Source organism: Sciurus vulgaris, assembly GCF_902686455.1.
Source record: "Sciurus vulgaris genome assembly, chromosome: 3".
In the NCBI taxonomy this organism is placed as follows: domain Eukaryota; kingdom Metazoa; phylum Chordata; class Mammalia; order Rodentia; family Sciuridae; genus Sciurus; species Sciurus vulgaris.
This window is the reverse complement of record NC_136463.1, coordinates 153,675,374-153,695,202: the sequence shown is the minus strand read 5'-3', so window position 1 is coordinate 153,695,202 and position 19,829 is coordinate 153,675,374. Positions and strand designations below refer to the sequence as shown.

At 35.7% G+C, this 19,829-nt stretch overlaps 1 protein-coding gene across 2 annotated transcripts in view; it reads left to right on the top strand.

Annotated features, from left to right (window-relative positions):
• The first annotated feature begins 472 nt into the window (after positions 1-472).
• Positions 473-19,829, top strand: part of ORC2 (origin recognition complex subunit 2) — a 46,233-nt gene continuing 26,876 nt past the window's right edge. The window contains exons 1-6 of one of the 2 annotated variants that reach the window (XM_079133132.1): positions 473-744; positions 3,834-3,937; positions 4,383-4,526; positions 9,029-9,118; positions 18,073-18,165; positions 18,928-18,959. In XM_079133132.1, the coding sequence (XP_078989258.1) occupies positions 3,841-3,937; positions 4,383-4,526; positions 9,029-9,118; positions 18,073-18,165; positions 18,928-18,959 (456 nt within the window). In that variant the 5' untranslated portion in view covers positions 473-744; positions 3,834-3,840. Of the gene's footprint in view, positions 745-922; positions 2,529-3,833; positions 3,938-4,382; positions 4,527-9,028; positions 9,119-18,072; positions 18,166-18,927; positions 18,960-19,829 lie in introns of those variants that run through there. The other variant, XM_079133131.1, reaches the window with a different exon arrangement.

The window sequence follows — 19,829 nt, the reverse complement described above, 5'->3', positions numbered from 1 at the left end:
GTCTTTGTCAGCTCATTCTACTTTCCGCGCCCTTTCATCCCATTAACTAACTGTCTGATCCTATCTCCATTTCCAGTACTCAGGCCTTACTTTTTGTAGAAAGGACCGTCTCCCCTTCTTCCTACCGCAAGGCCTTTCGATAAACCAGATCCTACCTTTTATGCCAAATGAGGAAAAGTCTAAAAATATCAATTTCCACTAACTTCCTCAAAAAAAGATAGCTAGATAAAAGACTGCCACAAGACCAACAGCAATCGTTCAGCCAGCTGTCTCCAAAATTCCTCAGATCCAACCGACACTTCCTTCTTTCCCCGGAAACGGAAAGATGAAAGGAAAGCCCCGGAACCTAGTGCTCGGGGATTCGTTTTCCTCAGATTTCCTGATGGGTAATACCTACTGGTAGGCGCCGACTGGTTAACATACCCGTCGCTCTTGGCCAACTCCGCTTTCTATTGGCTTCTTAGGGCACCGCCCCCTAAGCAGGGCGGGAGATTCGGTGTGCAGCGCACCGGTCTCCCATCCCCCAGCCGGCCTCCGGAGGTCTTTGCGCGTACTTGCTTCCGCGCGTTTTATGAGAAGTTGGCTTCTCATGCCGGAGGCAGTCTACTTTCGTGCGGCAACGACTCAACAGAATACTGTGCGTCAGTTGTGAGGCGGCGGGGCCCGCGCCCGTTTGAGACCGGGCGGTGCTTTGGGCTTCAGGGCAGCCTGCCTCCCTTTTCTCCTCAGCTTGGAGCTTGTGAGGTGAGTTCAGGTGCTTCCAGCCCCGCGGTCAAGCTGGGGCGTCCGCATCCCGGTTGGCAGTGGCGCGTCTCGGGGATTCTCCTCAGCACACGGAGATGGATCGTTGCGCCTTCCTTCTTAGCCGCCTTGGCACTGGAACCCGAGGCTGGTGGAGCGCAGCCAACTGGTCAGTGGCGGGAGGTTCGTCAGTCTGTCCAGCAGTGACAGCCCTTCCTTACCAGGGACGCCCGATGCCAACATACCTAGTTCCCGGCTTACGGAGCCCTCTGGTCGGAAAGAAAACTGTGCAGATCTGTAATGAAAGTAGTGAAGCGCCCCGTCAGATAAGCCAGTTCAAGGAGGAGTGTAGAGGAACGGATCGTGTCCCCAAACTACCACTGTATCCCAGCTTGGATAACCAGAGGAATCCGACTAACTGGACAGTCACCTTGTGACAGTGCTTGGTTGTAAAATGTGGATAAACTAGGATCTTTTGGTAGAGCTTTTTAAATTAAAAGGATGTTGAAGCATTATTTTTTCAGTTTATAGTTGAAATACTAATAGAACCGTTACGCCTTCCCCTAGTTAAATTGCAGTCTGGAGAAAAATTAGCATTACCATGCGGTATTGTTGTGCAGTGGCTCAGAACATCAAATGCATATCATTCATCACTTATTGAGCACTTTTTCTCTTAGATGTGAAATGCAGTATAGAGACTTACAAAAGACCCTCATGGTTAAGTTGAAATTTAAAATAAAAATGCCAATAGTAGGGAACATTTAATGAGCACTTTAAATTTTTTTATTTGAATTTTTATTTTTACAGACTGCATTTTGATTGATCTTACAAAAATGGGGTGTAACTTTCTCATTTCTACGGTTGTACACAATGTAGATTCACACCATTCATGTAATCATACCTATACATAGGGTAATACTGTCGTCTCATTCTACTCTCTTTCCTTCCCCTACCCACTCCAGGCCCATTTTCCTCCACACCATCCAAAGTTCATTCTCTCCTCCTCCCCATCTCCTCCACCCACCATGGTTATGTATTGTCATCCACTTATCAGAGAAAATATTTGACCTTTGGTTTTTTGGGCACTTTAATAGGAAAATGACTGTGATCTCATGACGAAGCCATACAGTGTGGAGGTGATATTAGAACCCAAGTTTATCAGATATTAAAATTGTTAATTGTTACTTAATCACTAATCTATGCCATATTTTCTTTAAAAGGATTACATTTTTTAAAAAAAATGTAACAAGTTCTTTATTTGCTCCCAGAGGAAAGTATGTTGCTGTTAACCCTCAGTGCTGCTCTGTAATTGACCTACAAACATTCAAGGCAATGCCTTGAAGGGTCTTAGATGGCCTCAAAGCATATTTGCATTTTACTGTGTGATTATTAGGTAGTGTTTTTTCAGGAACTGTTAGAAGGGAAGAAAAAGTTTCTTAGGAGTTCTTGGTAGAAATTTCAGTTGTGGCGATTTTGTTTGTAGTACATAAAATGGCTTAAATCTAGATAAGGAAATTATAAATACATTTGGCTGTGAGAAATACTGAGTGAGGCTCCCTCTGTTGAGGAAATATTTATTTAAATACCATAGGGAAATTCCCTAGGGCATTATTCAATTGCTTAGCATATTTGTTATTATAATTTTTTTTCACCCTGTTTTTCTTATAACTCAAAGATTTCTGTGTTTTGCCCCACTGCTTTTGTTTTCCTGTTACTTGACTCTGAGTTCTTTTTCTAATTACAGGTGACTGCATTTTCCAACTGCAGAACATGTAGTAGCTTAAAAGGTAAATGACACTGAAACAAGACATTTAAGTGTGCCACTTGCTGAAAGTAAACTTGGGAACATTTAGGTATCTGTATGCAAATAACTAGGTCATGAGATAGAGTCAGTAGTTACTTTTGTAAGAAGAAAAGGAAAAATAGGATTTAAATGAGAGAATGGGAAGGAAAAATATTCAACTTTTGAAACTAAATTTTGTCAGAATAGCCAGAGCTGCTAAAGCTTTTGCTTGCCAAACTGAAGTTTTCAGTGAAAACTGACTATAAGGTACTAGAAAGGTTCATATTTACTGTTCAGTTTGCAAGACACCTAGAAAACCATAGTCATGATCATAAATTGCTTGTTAAGCGTGCAATAAAAGTAAAGAGAGGGATGCAATGTGGCTCAGTGGTAGAGTGCTTTCCTAGCTTGTATGAGGCCCTGGGTTTAATTCCCAACATGGGGGTGGGGTGACGGAAGTGGTAAAGGGAGATACTTGAAGGTTAATTGACTCAAGCTTTTATACCAATGAACTATCAGATTTCCCCCAGTAGACTCCACCTTTCTAGTAAACAGATAGTAAAATCCACCGAACAATTACTCTTTTTTTTGGCTACCTTTTTTTCTAAAATCTTGGGTGTTCTCCACCTTGTTTCTGTTAGTGTGGTTGTTATATAGATAGGTTAGATCTTTTCTTTACAAGCAGAATTGTTTTCCTGAGGTTATATGTTAGTTACCATTGTTAGATTTTTAGTTCTTCTCAGATTGCAGACATCTTTCCCCCTCTTCTCCTATTTTTCAGATAAAGAATTGAGTTACCTATAATCAAAAACATAATGGTAGATAATAATGTGTGATATATTTTTCTTTTTGAGAAAGGGTCTTGCTTTGTTGCCAAGGCTGGTCTGGAACTCATTGTATCAAGTGATCCTCTTGCCTCAGCCTCCTAAAGAACTGGGGCTACAGGACTGGCTCCCTACTTTAGAAGACTTTTTAAAATGTTATACATGAATGTGTTCATTACATGAATGTTTATATTTATTTATTTATTTATTTATTTAGATGCTGGGCATTGAACCCAGGGGTACTTTACCACTGAGCTATGTTCCCCTTTTTTAAAAAATGCTTTTTATTCTGAGATAAGGTCTCACTAAGTTGCTTAGGGCCTTCCTAAGTTGCCAAGACTGGCCTTGAACTTATACTCCTCCTGCCTCAGCCTCCTAAGTCACTGGGATTATAAGTATGCCTTACCATGCGTGGCTATGAATATATTATTTATATTGCAGATGGTATGAATTTTTTGTCATGCTGATTTATTGCTTTTGTTTAGGTTGACCATGATGAATAGACTGGAATTAAAGGAAGACAAGATGCTGGAGGTTCAATTTGTGGGAGATGATGATGTTCTTAATCACATTCTTGATAGGGAAGGAGGTACTGAGTTATTGTATAGTTGAAGAGATGCTTATGTACTATTTATTTTAAAAATATTTTAACATTTTGAAAATATAACGAAGTATTTGAGCTAATAAGACTAATTAAAATTGCTTTGAAATTTAGTTTACTTCTTTCAGACTTAATTGAAACTTAAATAAATAAATAAATAAATAAAGCCATGTCTAAAGTGAAATGCTCAGCGGTAGTGGTAAATAGTCACTACCTTTTGTAATTTAAAAGATGGGGTTATGTTGACCCTCAAATACTTCCAAGATTTTTTTTTTTTAAATCTAATTTTATACAGTGTGGAAGAAAAATTTATAAATTTTTCCAGTTTTTAAGTAATGATTATTTGAGTAGTACAGTTTATTTACTTATTTAAATGTAATATTTAGAAAGAATTTATACCTGTCATGTTCAAATTCTTTCTATATTTATGTAGGTACTAAATTAAAGAAGGAGAGAGCTCAGCTTTTAGTCAACCCCAAAAAAATAATAAAGAAGCCAGAATATGAGTTGGAGGAAAATGACCAAGAAGTCTTAAAGGATCAGAACTATGTGGAAGTTTTGGGAAGAAATGTTCAAGGTATTTGCTTAAGGGGGGGTAGACATTTGGGGGGATGTACTCTCATATTTCTGCTAGTAGTGGAAATTGCTTTGCAGGCTACACAAAAGTAATCTATCAAGTTTAACAGTGGTATACTACATTTGAAAAGTATGTCCTTCAAGTTTTTTCTCTACAGTTTTGGGTATTTTTTTAGCTTTTTTTTTAAATAACCAGTCTTACACTTGATTAGTTTTAGAAAAAAGCAATTCACAGACCAACCACTCTAAAGTTATTCTTAAAATATTTATTTTGTGACCCCAGCCTTGTATTTTTAACTTATTAAAAATAATTTATAAAGTAAGCCACTTTGTTGTTACCATGATTTCCTTTACAGAAATAATCATATGCAATATTCTAAGAACTAGTGTTGTTCCAGCTTAGGCATGTTTGTTTTGTAGTTCTTTTAATACCTCCATTAAATTGCTGCCAGATTATACTTAAATTAGGCTTTTTTAATATTTTTGTTAGGGTTTTTCTGGGTCCAAGGAACACAGATCCACTCAAGCTTGCTTAAAAAATAAACATAAGGGAAGAAATCAATATCATTTGTTATGATACGCACTGGAATTGGAATAATATTAAAAATGGAGGAACTTTGCTCTCATAGTTTTCCTGTTTTTCCCTTAGGTCATTTCTGTACTTCTGTTTATGCCAACTACTTCCCTCATGCATGTACTTTTTAGTTTTTCACATAAATGGCCATCATGACAACCTCTGACCTTTCTCTTACTTCTTAAGTCCATAATGCTTCTGGTTTAATTCCCAGAGTTAAATGACTTGGTTTTTAGTTCTGCCAGTCTAGATTCTCAAGAGTGGATTTAGATTTTTAATTCAATGAGCCACTGCCCCTCATTAGTCTTAGTGGATAGGGTAAAGTCTCCTATTTGTTCCTAATTTGAAAAATCAACATTTTGGTGGCATATTCTGATGAGAACTTTGGATTCCCAGTTACTGATTATGCTAAACTAAGAAGAGATTAAAAACAGTATTCTAAAAGAGAAACTTTTATTTTCATTAATTGTTTGTTTTTGGTGTTGGGGATTGAGTCCAGGGCCTTGCACATGCTAAGCACATGCTCGATCCCTGAACTGCACTCCCAGGTGTTTGTATTCTTAAAAATCATTTCTTATTATGATGTAGTTGAAGAAACAACTCTTCCAACTATTTCCACATAATAACAGCATCAGGCTGAGCATGGTGGCACATGCCTGTAATCCCAGTGACTTGGGAGGCTAAGGCAGGAGGATTGCAGGTTTCAAGTCAGCCTCAGCAACTTAGTGAGGCTGTAAACAACCTAGTGAGACCCTGTCTCTAAATAAAAAAATTAAAAGAGCTGGGGTTGTGGTTCAGGGGTTAAGCACCCTTGGGTTCAATCTCTGGTACCAAAAATAAATAACAGCATCAAGAAGTGGTACTTATAGCATACTGAAGTAAGTGGGTGAGGATGGTCCAGATCAAGGACATTTGCCTCTGGGCCCTAATCTATCCTTCATTGCCAGCCCTGATTGGCATTCTCAAAAGGCAAAGAGAATTAATACCCCACATATATGTAAACCATAGCTTTTATTTCTGTATACTGGTTGAGAAGTCTTGCCTTAATTTTTGTCATCCCTATTTCAATCCCAAATTTTTCAATTTGTTAAAAAAATTTTCAGCCCCTAATTAACATTTTGGGACTTTTTCTCCTAATCGCTTCAATCCATGAAATTTTAAAACTACTTATATGCTGTTTGTCTGCTTATATACTGCAACTCTTTGGAGGGCCACAGACCACTTTAATAGCAAAGATTTTTATACCCTACTCCTCCCTCACCAAGAACTAATTTTCACCCCATTGGGAAGAAGTAGCATTGCCCCTGTTGTCTTTAGAGAACATGGAACTGTTAACATTTTGATGTGTATTTTCTGTCCGTATATGCTTAGGCCCACATAAACTTGGGTTTTTTTTTTTTTTTTTTTTTTTTTTTTTTTTCATAAAAAAGTTTGTAAACTAACATGCTTTTTACATTTAGTAGTATATCATATACATGATTATCATTAGACATTCTTTTATACACTTTTTTAATTGACTGCAGAAGAGTCTGTTCTATTATATGGATATGCAATAATTTAACTGTTCTTTTGTTGATTGGGTGGTTATTTTGAATATTTGATTACATTATTATACTAAATCTTCAGGTACATTCATTATTATTTTTTTAATAAACTTGCTAATGAGGATGTTGCTCCACAGATCCATGTGGCACAAACTTGTTTTGTAAGTTATGACATGTATCGCCAGGTATTCGTTCTCCTGAAGTTTAAAAGTTACACTCTTTAATCATAGTGTGTCTTCCTAAAGATTTAGTTTTATCCTTTTTTTTTTTTTTTGTTTGTTTGTTTTGTTTTTTGGTGGGGAGGAATGAAGAAGTTATTTAAAATGTATTTCAGAAACAATGTGCTTATTGTTTAAAAAATTAAAAAAAAAATAGTGAATCCATGTGAGTATGGAGGAGACAAAACAATGAAAGAACTTTCAGTTCTACTTCCCACTGTCAAAGTAATTGTAACAGGAGTTGGCACTGAAGCTATAGGAGAACCTTGGTGTGGGTTCTTAACAGCCTTTTTTAACTGTAGGAGTATTGGCCTGTTGTATAGACAAATACTCTTAGCATAGGTTCCTATGTCATAAGGGAGTACAACTTAACCTTTAGTTAATATAAAATAACACTTCAGAGCAATTACCTGCCAGGTATCATAATCTCAAACTCTGTTGTCAGAATTCACATAAATCCAGTTCAAAACAGTATTTAGGGTGGGTTGCATATAAGTGATACAGTCTAGCTATTTGTACAAATTCTTAAAATTTGTCCCAGAAAGAAAGTTGCATATCTGGGGTACATGTTTTTGGTCCTTTATTATCTCACAATGCTTTTATTGAATTACAGTTTATTGTGATATCTTATGATTTCATTTGAGAGAAACTATGATAATAGAGTTCCATTAAAAGATGTTATTATTTGATGTATTCCTATTTAAAGACCTTCTCAGATTAGATATTTTTCTGTTTCCTGGATAAGATTGTACGTTTTGGTTCTCTTGATCTTAGTAAAACAAATTTCAGTAGACCTAGAAATAGATCTGTAAAGAATTTTTCTGTATTCCCTATGAAATGCAACAGCAAGTACATTCCTGGTATTAACTGTACTGCTACAAACTCTTCAACTGTTTTAACAGTCTTGAGTTCAGCAAATGAAGCTTTTGTTTGGCTATGGATATGCACAACAAAATGGTTAAGTCTTACCAATATAACTGGTCTTTTTGTTTGTTTCTTATTCATTGACATCATAGGTGTACAGAATGCTGTTCTAGATAAAGTGTAGAAAGGAGTTTTCTTTTAATGTTTTCTACAGGAAAGAGGTGATTACATCTATCATAGTTATCTTTTACCTCATTTGGGATACTGAATAATATGATTCTGCATAATCTTATTATATTCAGAAAGCATCTTTAAAAGACAGGAATATTTGACAATATTAGAAAGATTTAAAAACAAAAAAAAAAAAACCTTTCCAGCAAGGACCTTTGCTGTGGTTTGAATGTGGTTTGAATGTGGTTTGTCCCTGAAGGGTTCATGATTTGAAAGCATTGTCCCCAGTGTGGCGATGTTGAAAGGTGGTATGCTCTTCTAGATGCTGGGCCTAGTAGGAGTTATTTTGATCATTGGGAGTGCTGCCCTCAGAAGGGATTAATGTAGTTCTTGTAAGACCCTGAATTAGTTCTTGCAAGAGCCATTAATAAAAGAGTGAGCCTGTCTCTTGATAGGCTTCCTATCTTGCCCTGTAATCTCTACTTCTCACCTGGGCTTCCACTGTGAAACCATCTACCATGTGACAGAGCCAAGGGAATGTTCATCAGAGCTGAGGCCTGTCTCTTGATAGGCTTCCTATTTTGCCCTGTAATCTCTACTTCTCACCTGGGCTTCCACTGTGAAACCATCTACCATGTGACAGAGCCAAGGGAATGTTCATCAGAGCTGAGTCCATGCTGGGGCCATGTCCTTGAACCTCTAGAACTGTGAGCTAAATAGACATCTTTTCTTTAGAAAGTCCCTAGCCTTAGGGTATTTTGTAATAATAATGCAAAACTAATTAAGACAACCTTTAAATACATTATTAATTAATCCTTTTACTTTCCCCTGAAGTGTGACTCTCTTATAATCAATGCACACCTTGACATACTTAATTCTCAGAGTCTGTTAATTTATCTAGTCTGGAGAAAAATTGTATTTGTGAATAGCATTTTTTTTGTTGCTAAAATTTATATAAACAGAATTAGTTTGCTTTTGTGTATTTTTAAATATTTTATGTGTAAATATGTATTGGTACATCCTTGTGCAATGCAGTGAGAGACATGAATCCTCGGTTTTTAAAGTTTTATTTTTTTCTTGTAAATCAACTTTGCCCCTTTTTGCTAAATGCATGTTGCATTTTCTCTTTCAGAATCCTTGAAAAATGGCTCTGCTACAGATGGTGGAAATAAAGTTTATTCTTTTCAGAATAGAAAACACTCTGAAAAGATGGCTAAGTTAGGTATGTTGCTTTTCTGATTTCTACCATCATTCACCTTTTCTAAGCTATATTTAAGCACATTTCCCTTCATTATTATCCCATTACATTCCCTAAAAGATTACCAAAACTTAGGGAATGAGGCATTTCCTAAAAGTAATGTCATTTTGTGTTACATTAAGCATACTTAAATTCATTAGTATTTTTCATGTTCAGATGTCTTCTGTTCTGAGCTGAAACCCAGTGTTCATTTTTTTCTTCTGTTCTTTGTACCACAATAGGTAGACTAGGTGTTTTCTCTCTCTCTCTCATAAAAATAATGAAGTTTATTTTAAAACGCACATGGATTAAAAGCTTAGAAAGAAGTCGGCAATAGCCTTGGATAATGGTGGATTGCCCAAGTGAACTACTAAACTGTTCCCCAGAACACTTCTTCCATTTGTATTACTTGATCATACTATAAAATCTTAGGATCATCAGAATTTTATGAGTACTGAGAAACACGATGGCAACTCTTCAGTGTCAGAAATGTTTAGCTGAAGAAATTGACCAGTCCACAAATATATTCTGAGACCTTAAATTATATGCATTGAACGAGATACAGAGAACAGGTACATAGCTCTTTCCTTACATTGGTGACAATCTAGTTTGGGATACAAGATATGTATGCACATGAGGTCATGATTAATGATATACCATAGAATATAAGTGGTGAATGTGTAGAATGAACAATACATAGAGAAGAGGAAAAAGCAAGAGCCCTTGAATATAGTCCTACAATTCCCCAAAAAGCTCTTTGACATTGAACAAGTCACTTAAATCTTGGGTTGGCAATGTTCTCATCTGTAAAAGAAAGAGTTGCATTTCAACTCTAGTTACTCATTAGAACCATCTTGGGATATTTTTAAAATCTCAATGCCTTTGTCCCAGATATTCTTTTTAATTGTTCAGCAGTGGGTCCTGGTTATTTTTTGAATTAGTGTATTCTAGTTATACATAATATTGGGCTTCATTTTGACATACTTTTACATGTAACTTAGGTGCTTAATAAATATTTAGGAAGTGATGAGTAACTCAAGAGTCACATAGTGCTGGGTGTGGTAGTGCATGCCTGTGATCCCAAGTATATGGGAGTCTGAGACATGAGGAGCCCAAATTCAGGAATAGCCTGGGCAACTTAGAGTCTGTCTCAAAATAAATAAAAAAGAACTGGAGGTGTAGCTCAGTTCTGAGGCACATGCCTAGCCTGTGCAAGGCCCTGGATTTCATCCCCAGTCCCTACTGCATATATACACAAAGAGATTTTCTAAATTTATTATGAGTTTCATTCTGTACAGAGAAAAATATTGTTTGTATTATAGAAAAATATTTACATAAAATTGTTAGGAATGATCTCATCTAACATTTTTCTTAAAGCAAGTTGCCACTTACATGAGTTCTTACAAATTGCTGATTTGCAGAGAACTGGACTATAATAAATTACATATAACATTAAACTGTCACTTATTTTAAAACATTCTGATGGTACTGTATTTAGATCTTATGACGGCCATTATTTTTGAAAACTTTAAGGAAAGGAAACAATATATGTGAAAATACTTTGAAAATTAAAAAGGTTTATCAGCAAATAAAGTCAGGGGAATACTAAAATGTCAAGAGCAGAGGAATAATTGCCCATCTGGTAAAATAAAATAGTCATAATAAGAGTGCTTATGATTTAGAATTATAAACATGTATATTATTCTTTTTCTTTTCTTCTTTTGGTACTGGGGATTTAAACCATAAGTTCTTTACTACGGAACTACACTCCTAGTCCTTTGTTTATTTTTTATTTTGAGACAGGATCTCACTAAGTGACTGAGGTTGGCCTCAAACTTGTGACCCTGCCTCAATTTCCCAAGTTGCAGGGATTGCAGATGTGTGCCTGCATGCCTAGCATCTCTGTATATTTTTAAATAATGTCTTCTTTTTTTTTTTTTTTTTTTTTTTCACTCAGTCACTGTAGCCAGTGACCCACGTCAACATTCAAGGCGAAGTAAAAATCACATGTTAGCTGGGTGTGCTGGCACGTGCCTTTAATCCCAGTGGCTCAGAGGCTGAGGTGGGAGGATCTTGAGTTCAAAGTCAGCCTCAGCAAAAACAAGGCGCTAAGAAACTCAGTGAGAACATGTCTCTAAATAAAATACAAAATAGGGCTGGGGATATGACTCAATGGCTAAGTACCCCTGAGTTTAATTACTAGTACCAAAAAAAAAAAAAAAAAAAAAAAAATCACACTTGTGAAGTGTTGACACTGATGAGAGAAATATAGGAAGTAATCATACAACCTACCCTCTGAACCTAATTTAATCATTTGCCAATTTCAGTTTACTTTTTCTCAAAAGTGTGACAAATATATTACTAATTTTGAACATAACATGGTTTGTGAAATCATTTATCTTAACTGATGTGTTTTTTAGTGTTTATTATCCCTATCAAGAAATTAAAAGTTTTTATGTATACAGATATATCTAAATTATGTGCATTTTGATTATCCACATAGATAACTTCTACTCTATTACTCTATTTGTTTAGTTAGGACCTATATTTAGTTGTGATATTCTTTAAAGAGTTTCTTTGACTCAGTAAATATTGTTGCTTACATCTAAATATAATAATAAAATAGAATGCTTTAATATTTTATGAATAACATGACCTGTCAGTCATTTATTACTAAGTATAAGTGATTTCATATAATTGGCTAACTTACATATAAGACTTATAGGCCTAGAGTTAGGAAAGTTTTGTATGAAGTATGTCCAGTGTGAGAAAATAAATGTAAATAAAAGTGTAAAGACAGAAGTACAAGTAGAGAGGTTAGGAGTTCAGCCAGCTTGGAGAAAGAGATGACTATAGGGAAATTAAAAATAGATTGGGGCCGGGTGAGGTGGTGCATGCCTGTAATCCTCAGGACTGAGACAGGAAGATCCACAAGTTACAAGCCAGCCTCTGCAAAATGGAGGCGCTAAGCAGCTCAGTGATCCTGTCTCTTAATAAAATACAAAATAGAACTGAGAATGTGGCTCAATGATGAAGTGCCCCCCGAGTTCAATCCCTGGTACCAAAAGAAAAAAAAAAAAAAGGAGAGAGAGAGATTGGTGTCCAATCTTATACTACTCGATATCTATCCAAAGGAAATAAAATCAGTATGTTGAAAGGATATCTCATTCCCATGTTTGTGAATATTATTCACAATAGCCAAGATATGGAATCAACACAAGTATCCAAGTTGTGGCATATATACACAATGGAATAATATTCAGCCTTTAAAAAAAGGAAAAATCCTTATAAATACATTTAATTATGCATTTTATTTCATTTTGAACAATGGGACCCATAAATTATGTACTTGGGTTGGCCTGTCATACTTTTCTTTAAAAAACAAAATAAATAGATCATGTATCTCCTCTTGTCAAGTACCTTCTATAGCTACCCATTACAGGATAAATTGCAAAAATTCTTAGATTGATCTTTAACTCACTTTTCCAAACATCATTATACTATCAAGAAATATATTTTCTGTATACTATTACCTGAACCCACACTACGTTTTCCTGCCTGTATTTATTCTGAGGTCCATTTTTTTTTCTTATTTCTAGCTATTAAGATGATAACTATACGTCAAAATTACTCAAATTTAGTCTTTCTAATCACCCCTAGATGAAAGTGACCTCTTCATTTTCTGGATAATCACACAAGTTCAATTCTTTGAGTATTCAAGTAAATAGAACCTCAGTTAGTTTAATGGTTCTCAACATTAAAATAACAATTTCAAAATATCAGTACCCACATACAAATAGCATTGGAAATCCTGTCATTTGTGACAACATGGATGAATCCTCAGGACTTTCTGTTAAATAAAATAAGCCAGGCAAAGGAAGACAAATACTGCATGATCTTAACTGTGGAATTTAAAAAATTCAAACTCATACTCAGAAACTGAAAATATAGTGCTGATTAATAGAGATCTTGGTTTTGGCTGGGGAGATCTTTGTCAAAAGATATAAAATTTCAGTTACATAAGAGGAATAAGTTCAAGAAACCTATAGTCAACAAAAATGACTAATGGGTTAATAAATTAACCATGTATGATATACTTGAGAATTGGTAATATAGATTTTGAGTGTTCTCACTATAGATATGTAAGCTAACAATAGATGAAATGTCTTCCAAAAATAAAATAAAAAAAGAAAGATATTTAAGTAGGACCATATAATAGACCGATGAGAGGCTAGCATTAAGACTATTTATTTATTTAATTTACTTACCTGTAGTGCTGGGAATGAAATCCAGGGCCTGGCACTTGCTAGGTAAGTATTCTACCACTGAGCTACAACTCCAGCCCTAACACTTTTATTTTAAAATTTCCAATGTTATAGACCAGTTTATTGTGTAAAATATGATAGAAAAATGAAAATTAAAAGACACACCAAATATATGCGCTAATTTTTATTATCAGATTCAATTACCATACAATTAAATTATACATTTCACTTAATATCATCAGAACAAATGTAAAATAGGAGCAAGAAAAGAATTACATAAACTGTACACATTTATTGAAAGTGATAATTATTCATGATTAATATAGAGCAGAGGTCAACAGACTTCTTCTGTAAAGGGCCAGAACGCAAGTATTTTCAGCTATGTGGGTAACTGCTTAACTGCTGTTGTAACTCAAAAGCAGCCACAGTAATGTATAATGAATGGTGTAGCTGTGTTCCAGTAAAACGTAAAATAAATGGAAGGGTGGATTTGGCCCAGTGGCTTATAGCTTGTGGATTCCTAACATAGATAATCAGTAAAGTTTTATATTTAACAAATGAGCTTTTCTTTTTCATTTTTCTTTTTTTTTTTTGTCTAAACTTTAACAACACTCATAGAAGGAAAAAATTTTTCAGAGGTAAATTGATGATAGCTTTCTAAGCAATATTTGCAAACTTAGGGCATTCATTTGATATAGCCTCAAAATTCATCTTTAATCCTTCATAATAATCCAGCTCCAACAATATAATCTATAAAGTTATGGTTAAATTGAAACTCTTCTGGGGAACAAAGGGAGTTCAGATTTTATGAACTTTTCGGTTGAGGTTAACACATTAACCTTAAAATAGTTCATGTTGTAATCAGTGTGTCAAGTTGAATGTACATGCCTTTAACAGTACTCAAATTGGTCCCCTGGTGTGTTCATAAGCTTGGATATTGCAGCAATATCAAATAACTGTGGAAGTTTCTACATATTTATTCTTAATTTCTGTAGTTATGAACCGGAAAGTTTATAGACTGGCACTTGCCTGTGGACCACATACTTTGAGAGATACTGATAAATAGCACAGCTTAGAATAAGGAAGATAGGAAAAAAGCATTACATTATTACATTATTTAATATTGGCCCTAGACCAGAGATTTAGAAATGTAATGAAGAGTATTCCTTTCATTTGTGAAAAGGACATTATGAAAGGAATAATAGCTTGTAGGAACACATTAGAGAACAACAACAAAAATAAAACCTGAGCTTAAACTAAACCCCCATGTTTCAGCAGGTGTGGAAAACTTGAGGAGACTTAAGTAAAAGAGAACAAGACAAATATAATTTTGGGCAAATTGAAGTAATGATGAGATACATCTGGTGTGTAGAGTAGGGCTTGCTTGCTAATTTTCTTCTGGAATGAATTTATTGATTAGAGGTCCAGATAGTAAATAGTTCAAGCTTTGAGCCAGACAGTGTCTGTCCCGTGACCACCCAGTTCTGCTGTTGTAACATTGTATTGAGAAGGATTCTCAGAGACTGGGCTCCTTAGGAAATCTATTGGTCATAAGAGTGGGAGGGTGAAGATACATTGAAGACTGACACTGAAATAAGTTTAGAAGGTGAACAGGTTGTACAGGACATACAGTTCCTTCTTAATTTATAATTAAAAGGTAGGCAATAACAGAGAAAATGAGTTTAATCAAGGAAAAGTTTGATGAAGGGATGAGTAGTGATACCCATGTTTCTATTAGTGCTTGTAACCAAATAATTCATGAGCAGCATTTGGAAGTGTATAATGAAGCTGCTACTCAGTGATTGTTTGTTGATCTTCTGCTATGGAGAAATGAGAATAGCAAAATGATTAAGACAGTTCTCCACAGATTGGTGAGATTATACCTATTAATAGAATAAAAACAAACAAAAAAGTACTCTTTAATGCTGTAATAATTATAGCAGCTATTATAGAGCATTTACTATATGCCAGAATCTGTGCTCAGTGCTTTGTATATGCATCTGTCTGTCTATCTGTCTAGAAAAGTCTATAATTTGTACAAAAATCACATGGTAGCAGAGCTAGGTTTAGATCTCAGCCTGTTTAACTTCAAAATCTACGCCCTTCACTATTATTACCCAGCCTCCATGGAGTTGTGTACAAGCTACAGTGGCTGTTAAAGTAGAAAGGCATCCTCTCAGGACATATCAAGAAATGTTCTTTAGGTGGTGGTATCAGTTCTTCAAGGATGAATGGAATTTGTCAGGAAGATGGAGAAAGGGATGTAACAGAAAGGCATGATTCACCAAGGCACCTGTAAGTCATGAGGTATGGTCAAAGCACAAATTGCAAAATGGACTATAGTACTCCCCACCCTTTCCGTTGCAGCCATTTCCCCGCCTCCCAACTACTGTCAGTCTGTGAACATCCTAGCTAGCTACTGGTTCATCAGTCAGCTTGCAAGTATCCTTCTCCGTTATTGGTCCCCTGTTAGCCCGGCAGAATTCAACTGCTTCACGGTAGCTACCCCGCCATCTTTTCTCTTGTTTTTCTCTTCCCTCCTCGCTTTCACACTCTTTCTTGCGCGTGCCCTTTCTCTTTCCCTTTCTTTTCCTCTCATTTTCTCTCTTACCCTGCTGGGAGACACTTTGTTTGCTTAATAAACCCTCTTATGTGAAAAAATAAAAATAAAAAATGGACTGTAGTAAAGATAAGTTTTAGGGGGCTGGATAAGGGAAGGCCTGTATGTCAAGCAAAGGAGTGTATATTTCTTCTATGGATAAGGTGTGGAGAAGTTATCGGATGGTTTTAAGTAAAGGTGTTTCCTAATCAGATTCATGTCTTATAAAGCCCATTTTGGCAATGAGAACAGCCTACTCTTGGAGTCCAGACAGACAAGTTGGGAGCTGTGGGAATAAGGGAAGGGGATGAACTAGAGACCCAGTCAAGAATGGGATAAGGCTGGCTGTGTGTGGTAGTGCATGCCTTAATCCCACCTTGGGAGGCTGAAGCAGGAGAATCTCAATATTGTGGCCAGCCTTGGCAACTTAGCAAGACCCTGTCTCAAAAAAAGAAAAAAAAAAAAAAGGTCTGGGGATGTAGCTCAGTAGTAGAGCACCCCTCAGCTCAATCTCCAGTGCTGAGGGGGGAAATATATGTGTGTGTGTGTGTGTGTGTGTGTGTGTGTGTGTGTGTGTGTGTGTGTGTAGATATATAAATAAAAGGGAGAAGGGATGTAGAGGGATATGGGTAAGAAAGCTGGGTTCTAGGATGATCCTGGGATTTCTGGACTTAAGGTAGTGATAGATAAAGGTATTATGAAATTTGATAGGGACTATAGAAGGAGAAGTAGTTGCAGGGAGAAATAATTATACTATACCTTGTGCCTAGTCCTTACTACACATGTTGTTTGAGTCAGCCAAGAAGTATTTGCCTATCTCTGTACTCACATTGATGACTATCTTGTTCTACCCTTTTGCCCTTCTCACTGTTTTCTTTGTAGCTTAATAGTTATCAGAGAGCTTTTGTTTCAATATAAAACCAAAATAATCTCTGTTTTGTATTTATGTGATTCTTTGTTGATATGAAGATTTTTTCCCCCTCTGTCCTGTGGATCAGCATCTCGTAGTCCAAAAATGATACCCTTTTCTGGTATAAAGAGAGAGCCAATGACTGAGTCATAGGTATGCCTAGATTATTGTGGAGGATGAGGACAATAAATGTGGCAGGGCACCAGGGTAATGTCTATGGGACCCAAATGGAGAAATGATTTCAAGGAAAGCTTTCTAAAAAGCCCTAATGAATTATGGAAGACTAAGGAAAAAGAAGCCAGGGCATTTGTAGAGAGTCATGAGAATCTCTTTTTATTTTCAAGACTTGAGGATGCAAGTGGGAACAGAGTTCAGAATGGTTTAGGAGCCAGTAAAATGGCTTTCATTTACACAAATTCAACGGGATCTTCTCCATTTCAAGAAGAAAAGAACTGAGATAATTGTGTGTACCTTTATTCTCTGTAAGCAATGTCCAAGGGTGAGTGGTAACTTGAGAAATGTAAATCTGTTCCTTCATTTAGACTCATTTTCTACATGCCTTTCACAGTGCAAGTGTTGTGAGCATCATGAAAATAAATACTGGATTTTTTTTATTTAAAACGTCCCCTAAGAGAAGCCAATTATTTTATCTGATGCTCAACTAAAGAAAATGCCATCTGTTCACCATATTCTGTTTTATAAATTACTCAATGTATTGTAGAGTTTTAGACACGAAATAAAGAATACCACACTTTGTGGGTGATTTAAGAGATTTAAATATAATTTGAGTGTGTGTAGTTTTCACTTGTCTTCAGATCCTATTTTCTGGTCCTTCTGCCCCTTAGTGAAGATATGCCTCCAGGATATATGGTAAGAAATGGAAGAATTCCATTGTGGATGGAGAAAAGAATATGACTGAGAAAGCTGTAAGGTCTAAGTTGCTTGTATTTTGTTTATTGAGAAATTTGCAAATAATTGGAAAATTTAAGATGATGGGGACAGAGATTAATAAAGGTAAAAATAGTACTCAGTATGGGTAAGTTTATCTTTCTGATAAAACTAGCAGGCAAGTTTTTTTCTTAAGACTATATGTAAATAAGACTTTTTTCTTCTTTTTTTACTGTTCATTAAAACATTTTTTATATATTTGTTTGTCTGGTTACAGCTTCAGAACTAGCAAAAACAACAAAAAAAAGTGTTTCATTCAGTTTGAAGAATGATCCTGAAGTTATGATAAACATTCCTCAAAGTAGCAAGGGTAAGACCTCACCCTCAGTTCTTTGAAGAGAGTTTTTATAGAAGCTTCACATTAAGAGTATGTTATTTTTTTTTTCTTATCCATGTGGATTTTTATGTCTTTTTTTCTATTCTGAACATTTATTCAACAAAATGCAGTTAGTATTCCAGTGTGTCTCTATATACCTATATTTATCAGTCAATAAAAGGAAAAGTTTTCTGGCCTAATTAAAGTTGTGCATATTGACAGCACCAACTAAGAAAAATCTTTAAATCCCATCGTCATTTCCTTGAGTTAGACAGTTGTTCATGGAAGACTTATCTTTGGCAATTATTAAGTAAAATAAGGAGTTTGTAGTTCAGAAGTCATGATTTGTGGAGAATTGTGGAGAAGCTTTTTCCAACTAGGTTGACAGTCTACTTTTTAATAATCAAAAATTGAGGGCTAGGGATATGGCTCAGTTGGTAGAGTGTTTGCCTCACAAGCACGAGGCCCTGGGTTCAATCCCCAGTACCACAAAAAAAAAAAAAAAAAAAAAATTGAAAAGGCTCCATTTGTTTGTGTGTATGTTAGAATGTTATGCAAATGCAGGAGGTAGCTGTCACTAATGGGAGCAGTCATGACATTACTAGTGATAATTTCACCTCTAGTGGAATGGCAGTTGAGATTCAATAGTATGTGGTGGCTTCTATGTAAAAACTACAACTTTGCTTTTAACAAAACTAGACCATGATGAAAAGTGAAGTATCTGTAGTAAGTCATGTTTTTTTTTGTTTCATTTAGGGCATTCTGCTTCAGACAAAGTTCAACCGAAGGTAAGCATTTGACTGAAAACAAGCAAAAACTTACATGTTACTAAGTAAGATGTGAACAACAGGCATCTCACCTCTTAATTTATATAGTGTAATTTATAGGTATTTGTCAGTTAAATACCTAGTTTCAAATTTTATTATTATTTTTTTGTGTGTGTGGTATTGGGGATGGAACCCAGGGACTCACGTTCTAGGCAAGTACTCTACCATTGAACTACATCCCCAACACAATATTTAACTTACAGATGAAGAAATTGAGGTTCAGAGAGGTAAAGTGACTTGTCTGAATTCACCTAACTCAGAAGGAGTAAAACAAGAAAATGTGCCTGGTCTTCTGGACTTAACTGTTCTCTTTCTGCCAGGTCATAACTATCCCTGGGTATTTTTAACTTAGAGCTGGCCAGGGAATTTTACGTGTTTGGTTTTGCTTTTATATATAATTTTTTGTTGTTTCTTGAAGAGATTGATCTCAAGATCCATTAAATTTATTAACCTATCACTTAATTTACATTTGAAAACTAAATTGGTTTAACTATATTCATTACAGGGTAGCTGAAAAGAACTGACAATTTTTATCCCCTACTTTATGTTTTGGCGTTTTTCACTATGGTCCTGCCTGAATTTGGGCAAATTATGGAAGAATATAGGACATTGAGTATATAAGTGGGAGTTATCCAGGTCTTGCTATCTATAGGTTTATACATGCCTGGGCTATGTACAGGCTTAGACAGGGAATCCCTTAGATAAAAAGTAAGTATAGACATTCAAGACCATGGTTATGGCCTTGCAGTAATGTCCTATTTAGGCAAGTCTAGGTGTAGGATTAGACATGTCAAGAGTCCTTTATCTTCTCCCCCCCACCCCCAGATGGTG